General features: G+C 36.8%; 1 protein-coding gene across 2 annotated transcripts; it reads right to left on the bottom strand.

Moving 5' to 3' along the window:
* Positions 1-165: 165 nt before the first annotated feature.
* Positions 166-2647, bottom strand: LOC104235559 (transcription termination factor MTERF6, chloroplastic/mitochondrial). Of its 2 annotated transcripts, none has more exons than XM_009789347.2 (2): positions 2552-2647; positions 166-1297 (listed from the first exon to the last, which is right to left on the bottom strand). In XM_009789347.2, exon 2 carries the CDS (start codon positions 1290-1292, stop codon positions 309-311), a length of 984 nt encoding a protein of 327 aa, XP_009787649.1. In that variant the 5' UTR covers positions 1293-1297; positions 2552-2647; the 3' UTR covers positions 166-308. The 2 variants fall into 2 exon arrangements, with proteins under 2 accessions (XP_009787649.1, XP_009787650.1); XM_009789348.2 differs by having other exon boundaries at positions 2423-2599.
* Positions 2648-9495: the final 6848 nt, after the last annotated feature.

Raw genomic sequence — 9495 nt, 5'->3', positions numbered from 1 at the left:
ACCAAAGAAAAGAATTAGTTTCATATCCCCTAGTAGATTGTGAGACCTACATTTCAAATCCCAAAGTCTATGTAACCCTGAGAGATTGTTTCGTCCTTCCGTGTTTATTAAGCACTATCAGAGCAGCATTAAACAGATGAAACTATCAATTACAGAAGCAGCATATGAATGATTTGCGAATAAATAATTTCCCAGATGACCGCAAAAGGTGCACAAAAAACTCATCCCGTAGGTCTATTAGATTGATACAAGCCGAATGCTAAGCTATATACTCTACGAGAAGAAGGCAAGGAACATGGTCATTACTTTCACTGAACCAGACCAAATTTGAATAGGAATTTCTTCTGATTACAATCCAGCATTTCACTCAGCGTACAGCTTATGTTCTTCTGCGTTACAAGTTTTTGCCTCGACTCTAATCTTTTCTTCAAGCTATGCCTAAAGTAGTCCGGATAATCAACAACTTCATCAAGTCGCCTCCCCATAACATCTATCAGAAACTTAATCCTTGGCTCTAAAGAGTTGGTAACACTCTTTATCAGAACAGGAGGATAACAAGTGACCACAGCTGCAATCTGTCCAACTCCAAAACCCCGTGAAGTCAAGTAAGATAGGTTTGGTTTCAGAATCTTGTTCACGTCTCTACACAAAACTTCAGGGTAATTAACTACCACTTTCTGCAGATCCATATCTGTTAAACCTAGTGATTTCAAAAACTCTGAAGTAGGACGTAGCCGCTTATCTACGCTATAACCCATAATATATGGATTCTTCACTATAACTTTACCAATACCTTCCTTTGATAGATGAAGACTGGAAAGAAATTCCACCATCTGTGAAAGCTTATGTTCTATGCTGTAGCTTATAATCCTTGGATTAAGCAGTATCATCTTACCCAGTTGTTTGTCCGTTATACCAAGCGCTTCAAAGAAAGCAAGGAGTGGACAGAGCTTCTCTTCCACACTGTGAGAGAGTATGTGCGGAAATTTAGTAATGGCAGAAGCAACTTCCTTTGGTTTCGAACCCAGTGTTTCAAGACAGTGAACCATTGGGACAAGTTTCTCATGCAAGCCTAGAATAAGGATTTTGGGACATTTCCGAACAACAGAAGGAAGTTTCCTCTCTTGGATGCCTATGCTTCTCAAGTAGTCCCAGTTTTCAGACGCTTTCTCCCTTTGCACGCCCTCAAGGCGCTTGCACTTTTGGAACATTTCATGAATACTTTTATCATCAAAACCTCTGTCTTTGAAGAACCACATAATGCCAGAACTATGGCTGGTTGAAGTCTCCATATTTCCTGTGACATTATAAACAAATTCTCGATAAATATCAAACACGGGAAGAACCTGGTGAAATCACAAACTAGAAGAAAATGTCAGAATATTACGATGAAGACTGTAGGGAAGCAAAGTATTGACTGTTACTTTCAACTAATATACAAAGTGTGGCAACAAAAAAACCAGCTCCTAAGTCAGCTGTATTGTTATTCCGTCCTCATTCTGCTATGTGAAAAATCAATAAATCATTTTTTCCCTTTAGGGATTGTAAGATTCTTCCTATCTCAACATTCAAATGATTCTTCCTATCTCCCTCCTTAGATCAGCAGACATAGTATATCAATTAAGCTGGGGATCATGCTTCCGAAAGTAGTTGTTTACAAGATATTTCACCACACAGGTATTTTCCTGACTGAGAATATGAAAAGGAAAACAAAGACCGCGAAATCAACAGAAATTGAGATAGAACAAATTAAGGACATGTTAAATAGTTCATAAAATACAAACATAAAACACACCAATAACCTAATTAACATACACCGTTAATTATCCTGATATACTAGTGTCATATTTTCGAGAGAATCAAAGTGGCACCTCCAAAAATGACAGTAGAATGAGATCAAAAGATTAAAAGGGAATAGAGAAAAAGAACAACAATACAACTGAAAAACAAAAACAGCTCAGCAAAGAAACATAACACATTGGCTGGTATGCAAATACAGCAGCAAATAAGTGAATCAATTATGATGTAAATACTCAGGGCCTCAGAAGGTGAATACAATTCACTGAGACCGTAAGCCAAACTGAAAAGTAGATAGATAAGGAACCAGCATAGAGTGTCTGTTATCTAATAAACAATGAATTTTAATTGGGTCATCAAAGTAATTGTCTTTATCATCCATTTCAATGTCCAAACTCAGCATAACTCTAGGTTACATTTTGTTGAGTGAAATAGCAAAGAAATGGTAACATGGTACATTCTGGTGCCAAGTATCAGACAAAACTGAACACAATTCTGAACCATGATACAAATAACTGAACACCAACTAATTAAATTACGGAACAAAATCCAGAAATTACACACATTTAAACGTAATTAAGCAACTACACGTATTGTGCAGCAATTTAAGTCCAAATTCACTTACAAAAAGAAGAAATTGAAATAAACAAAGAGGAAACGCCGAAAAAAAGGAGCCACAGCTTTTGGGGGCGTTATCCACGTTTAGGGCACAAACACAAGAAAAAACACAGCAGAAGGGAAAGGAGAGTAGGACCTGAAGAGGAAGAGGTAACTCTTGCTTTTCTACTCTACTGCCACTTCACAACTAAGCGAGAGGATAAGCTCCTGTACTGATAAGGGCATTTTTTCAACATGGGGGACAAACAAAATACACAAAAAAGCCCCTCTTCTACTTTAACTTTATATTCAAATCCCTTTCAAATTTCAAAAATGACACTTTAATCCTGTGCAGTCTTCAAATACCACACTTCCCTAATTCCTATTTTGCTTGTTCTGTTTCTCCTAGAATAATGGTTCAATTAGAATTTTTAGGCAGTTACAACAATAATATACATATTAATTTTGTGTGGGTAAAATTGAGAATAAACTTACCCTCGATTTTTCGGTAAAGAAACGAGAGGACAGTGCGACCGATATGCCCTCGGGTAAAGCCGAGGGCTTCCACAGATCGGAGCCCGAGGAGGACGAATGGTGCGCCCAGAACCGGACACGGCTAAGCATTGAGCTTGTGCAAAGTGAAGAACCGAGGCTAAGGGAAAGATGGTTAGACAGGACAAACAATGTGCCGAAATATCTGCCCTTAACCAGAAACTACGGCGCAAATCTCGCCCGATATCAATTGTGTATCAATATTTACTAGAAGAAAAAAGATTTTTACCTTAGAATTTTACTACAATTGAAACTCCCCTACTATATAAAGGGGAGACTTTTTTTATTTGGAGGACCACTGTTAGCATGCATATCAAAGCTATAAAGTTAATTTTATTCTCTAGCTACCGTTAAAAATTGTTTTTCGGCTGCTTGTTTATTTAGTTGCAACCGAGCCCGTTTTGTGGGCTGAATCGCAACCAATTTCAAGCATCTATCATAAATCTAGTCTTAATCATCCATCGCATTTGGTTTGATCGTTTTATTTTCCTTTAATTCAATTATTTACTATTCAAGATCATTCGTGTTAAATTAAATCACATATTCTTTAAACCGCATATAAATTCAATTGTTACTCATTTTAGGGATAAACAGTTTGGAACCCACCATGGGACTAAGGATAATAGTGGTGATTTAATATGAATCTCCATAACACACTTTATTTTACACTTGTTCTTTGAAGTTTGATTTCAGGCCCATTGAAAATGCCAAATTATTAGTCAGCTCACTTGAATGTTGACGCCGAGTCAGGCGACCACGGTGAAAACAATAACGTGGTACCAAGCAATGATGCACCCCCTATTGATCTTGATGGTGTCCTGATCCCTGACCTAGTCGACACCAACTCACAAGGTGTCGTCAATATCAACCTGCACATTGATCCCAAAATAGCATTTGTGGGGCACCTTGGCCATCGGATCAAGAAACACCTGAAGGGCAAGGTGATGGAGTTAACTTACAATTGATCTTTGAAATGCTATAAGATTAGTAAGTAGCAATAGCACACTTGCCGACTCAAAAAAATGCACAGAACACGAACTCGGGTGGGTTAGAGAAGACGCTTGGAAAAATAAACGGAACCGGATGAATTCGGACCCAGAGAAACTTCCGAGGGGATGAAAATGCTCGAAGCACTATGTCACGACCTCGGTGAAACATCGTGACGGCACCTAGTCTCTACGACTAGGTAAGCCTAATTTGCAGAAGGAAAATCAAATTTGCGGAAGTAAACAATTTAAAACAGAAATAAAGTAGTAATAGTATTTAAATGTGCCACTCGGCTTACACCAGCTTATGATACTGCCAAACAAATATGGGAAGCATTGCAAACCGCACACGAAGTAACTACTCAGGTCAAACAGTCCAAGATCGACATGCTCACCACAGAATATGAGCTCTTTAGGATGAAGGATGATGAGTCTATACAAGATATGCACACCAGATTCACCTTCATAAATGAGCTTCATTCACTTGTAGATGTCATTCCCAGAAACAAGCTTATAAGGAAAATCCTCTGTGTTCTACCTTGTTCTTGGGAAAGTAAGGTGAAGCTAAAAATCTACAAACTCTGACCATGGATAAGTTGATCGATAATCTGAAGACCTACGAGATGAAAATAAAGAAACACAATGAAAGAAGAGAGCCCAAGAAGGAAAAGAACCTGGTACTCAAAGTTGAAAGTAGTGACTCAAGTGATGAAGATAGTGACATGGCATATCTTACTAAGAGATTTTAAAAGATGGTTCGAAGAAATGGTGGTATACCAAAGTGGGGCAGTTCAAGTAAAGTAAGGAACAACGATCTCTGTCACAGATGTGGAAAGCCATGGCATTTCATCAAAGACTGCCCACTCGCAAAGTAGGAGCAATACAAACAAAATTCTGACAAAGCAGCAAAAAGGAACCTGGTTCCAGACAAACGATTCAATCGAAAAAGTGTTGTTGACAATATTGTTAAGCAGGCTCTTGCTGCTTGGGGAGACTCCTCTAGTGAATCTGAAAGGCAACCAGATGCAGAAAACAGCTCTTTTATGGCAGTGGAAACTAAAGCAACGAAGTATGATTCATTGTCGCGCTGATGGCTCAGTCTAATGATGATGAAGAAGATGAAGACGATGAGGTAAACTTCAGGGATGTTCAGAGAAATCTAAAATCCTACTTTTCTAAGAAGCTAAGGTCGCTAGCAAATGTCCTCATTGATGCCTATTATAGCCTTGTTAATGATAAGGAGATCCTGACCATAGAACTAGGAGAAACCGAACAATCTAGAGATGATCTGGTGGTCTGTGTAGTGGACCAAAATGAGACCATAGCTAATCTTGAAAAAGAAAAGGAAGCCTTTAATGAAAGAATAACTAGTGTGGAAAATGATAGAGACGACCTGATGGTAGTAGTTGTTGATCTAAAAGAAACAATAGAAGGTCTTAGCAATGAGAAACACACCTTAGAAGGAAAAATTGCAACTACTGAGCAAGAGAGGGATGACCTTTTAGTGATATGCACCAATCTAGAGGAAACCATTGAGGGACTCAATAGAGAACATAGGAATGTGAGTCTTGGGAAAGGGAAAGAAGTAGCTAGTGAGACACACATCATGCTTGAAAAAGAAGGCATCCAGAATAAACACATTACTACTAACTTGGGGTACAAGAACCTGATGCCAAAACAATTTTTTGAAAGAGGTTTTAGCAGCTCCTCTTTCGCAGTTCATAACTGTACCTTTAGCTTCTATGATCGTCATGCGTGTTTACCTACAACGGTATTGATGTGAGTTAGACTTGGTCAGAAAACACTTTAGCTAACTTTACCTGATGGTGTCTTGCATAGCCAGCTGATGGAGGATCAGGTTCTTTATTAGACTCTCATGACCCCATCTTCACCTTATTTGATCCAGAATATTCTCTACTCAAGGCTTTGATAAAGATATTTGGGACTTGGTCTTCTGTTCTGTAAGACTTTCCACAGATCAATCCTTTCTTCATATTGACCCTCAAAAGATAATCCCACCCCTCAATATGCTTGGTCCTCTTGCTTTGAGATTTTTCTTCAGTTGTTGATGAGGTCATTGAGTTTTGCTTCCTTGTCCCCAAGGGATGAGGCATGAACATGGCAAGTGAACCGTTCCAGAAGTGTTTTTTCTTTCCATAGAAAAACCTGCACAGTTAACATCATCATACCCAACAAGATTAAAAACACTGTCACCTGAGAGGTGACACAGGACCAGGTCCTGAGTTCCCTTCAGGTATCTCAAACTTCTGTAGGCCGCCTTCAAGTGGGATTCCTACGGACTTTTACTTTGGATTCTATTCGGAGTTGAGATACAGAAAAGACTAAGGAAAAGTATTCACCCCCACCTTTTTTTAAGTTTTTAAATACTTATTTAACTCTAGAATAAAGTGATTAACTTGTCACACATGTGGGAGCTTTTGTGTTTCCAATTTGGGACTGAAGTTTGATTGGTAGGGGAGATTTGGAGGTTAATTTGATTTTCCCACACTTTGTGTTCTGTTACTTGTGGAGTGTCATGAGCTGCATCTCCACTCTTTCTTCAGCTTCAGTAGTAGTAAGTGAAAAGGGCTACCTCTTTCACAGTTAGAACTGCTAGACACATGGGCTCAGTAAGAGTATGTATCGGGCTTAGACAGGCCCCTTGCTTGGGTAAAAGGATATAGATCCTTCCATACAGTCATTAAACTATAATAGAATTTCCTGAGGAATCTCCTGTATGCGGCACCTTTGAGTTTATCAAACTCTTTTTTCCTCTTTGTATTACTGGAGAGGTTGATGAGGATCCGTATGACGATCCCTGAGAATAAGTCCTACTAGGGGAAGATCTTCCCCTACCTCTGCCCCGGGTGACCCATGAAGGGTCCATTCTGCGGAAATTGCAAATCATTATTAATTAAAAAGGATAGCATAATTCTAGTGCTGATATCATCTTGACCGAAGGGACACACATTTTCAATTAACTGAAGAATATCAATAACTTCTTGAAAATTATAGTGTTCTTCTTCCCTTGTTTGAATAATGTCAGCCATAATAATATCAAGTATAACTTCTTGTAAGTCTCTATTTAATTTAATCACTTTAAGAATAGTGATTAGTACCTTATCATCCAAAAACATGGTATAATAATTCATAATCTATTCTAAATATTCCCGGGATAGAAAATCCGGAAGGGAATTATCAATTCCTTTTTTGTATTGTATTTCAAAATCGAAAGGTGCTAGCTGAGCCTGCCATCTAGCAAATATTAATTTTGAAGCATCGTGCTTAAAATCTTTGTCAAACATGTATTTAACCGATTGAGCATCAGTTTTTATCAAAAACTTTTGGTTGTATAAGTCGTCTTGAAATTTTAATACACACTTAACAATAGTTAACATTTCATGCGCCACAGTAGCGTATTTCTTTTGAGCTTCGGTCCATTTACCAGAGTGAAATCTTATTAAGTATTCACTCTTATTATTGGGATTTACTTGTTTCAAAATCCCTCCATATCCAACATTAGACGCATCTGTCTCGATAATCTTTTGCCAAGTAGGATTGGCAAGGGTTAAACATGGTAAAGATTTAACACGCCCTTTAATACTTTTGACTAACTCAGTATGTTGGTTAGTCCAAGGGTGTTTATGATCTTTCTTTAGCCGATCGTATAGAGGGGCTAGATCTCGTGACAAACTTTTATAAAAAGGGGATATATAATTCAGACTTCCCAAAAATCTTTGTAATTGAGTCCTGTCAGTGATAACATCAGGAAATTTTGAGGCAAAATCAATAGATCTTTGTATTGGGGTAATTTTTCCCTGGCAAATATTATGACCTAGAAAACGAACATTTGTTTGGAATAGACTCATCTTGGGCTTAGAGATTACTAAACCGTTTTGTATAACAATTTTCTTGAAAATATCAAGATGCTTAATATGCATCTCCAGAGTTTTAGAAAATACCAATATGTCGTCAATATAAACGATGATAAAATCCAAATATGGGTTAAAAATATCATTCATAATTTTTTGAAATTCAGAAGGGGCATTTTTCAAACCAAATGGCATAACATTCCATTCATATTGCCCAAATGGAACATTAAAAGCAGTCCTATAAGTATGCTCTTTAAATATTTGAATTTGCCAATAACCAGATTTTAAATCAAATTTTGAAAATATATTGGCGTCATATAATCTGGATAGCAAGTCCCTTTTATTAGGGATAGGATACCTAATCCATTTCAGATGTTTATTTAATGGTTTATAATTTATGACTAAGCGAGGAATACCTCGTTCCTTCTCTGCCGCATTATTAACATAAAAGGCAGAACATGACCAAGGAGATTTTGAGGGTTTTATCAAACCCTTTTGTAACAAACTATCAATCTCGTTTTTGCAGAATTCAACTAGCTCAGCATTCATCTGGCAAGGTCGAGATTTAGTAGGAATATCATCCTCAGAGAAGGTTTCTTCGTATGGAAGAGTTACAATATGCCTTTTCCTGTTCCAAAAGGCACTAGGGTGATCGGCGCAAACATCAACGGCCATTTTTTCAGCAATTAATTTAATCTTCTGCTGAACTTTTGCAGATTGTATAGTATCAAATATATTCATACTAAGAATTTCTAATTGTAGTGAATCAACATGCCTTTGTTTCATATTAATCAAGGCATTAATATCTCTAGTTACGGGATCTGTAACAAAGGAATAGCTTATCTTTTTATCTTGATAAGTAGCAGAAAAACCATGTTTATCTATATTATTAAACGGATAAATAGCATTAATAAAAGGTGTTCCAAGTATGATTGGAGGGTATAACTGGTTTTTTACCAAAAAGAAGAAATGTGGAATACAGACTTTATTCTGGCAAATATGAGTATTAGGCAATTTGTACTCTATATCTAAAGCATGACCAGAAGCGGATTTCACCAAATGAGTAGTCTTTTGAAAATATCTAGTAGGAATCAATCCTTCCTGAATGCAGCTTACATCTGCACCACTATCAATCATAGCTATATCAGTTATAGAAAAATTATTATCAATTAAAATAGTACATTTAATATACCATTTGTGTGCAGTAACAATTTGCATCATACCTAAAAATAAATCAGATTTTTCATCAGAAATTTCTTTTCCTTTATCATTAGAAAAATCAGAAAATCCTTTAGTCGAAGATTCAGGTAGAGAATTATTTTTCTCAATTTGAGTAATCCGGTGATCGCAAATCATTTGATTTTGCTTAAGAGACTTAATATCTCTTTTCAAATTTTCGATTTCTTCTTTTAAATCATCAAAAGAAGTATCTCGACTAGGAGTACTGGACTTTTGAAGTCTTCTATTTATTTCAGATAAAGAATATGGTGCAAAGTGTTCAAATTCGTTTTTGTATTTTTCAACAGTTTTTGAACTACTAGAACTTGAACTTGCAGCTAAAGTAATAATTTTTTCACGAAGTTTTTCATCAGTAACTTCTTTTAAAAGTTCTATTACATTGTCAGATGTAATAGTTTTTATATTAAGATCATCAAATTGTGATTTCAATTTATAAAATTCGTCACTATCAC

The sequence above is a fragment of the Nicotiana sylvestris genome, chromosome 3 (genome assembly GCF_000393655.2).
Source record: "Nicotiana sylvestris chromosome 3, ASM39365v2, whole genome shotgun sequence".
NCBI lineage: Eukaryota > Viridiplantae > Streptophyta > Magnoliopsida > Solanales > Solanaceae > Nicotiana > Nicotiana sylvestris.
Note: the sequence above shows the minus strand (reverse complement) of the source record. Positions and strands in the feature narration are given on the sequence as shown.

Bases quoted from the DNA above. Each gene is read 5' to 3' on its own strand.
- LOC104235559 (XM_009789347.2), bottom strand. From the start codon at position 1,292: ATGGAGACTTCAACCAGCCATAGTTCTGGCATTATGTGGTTCTTCAAA.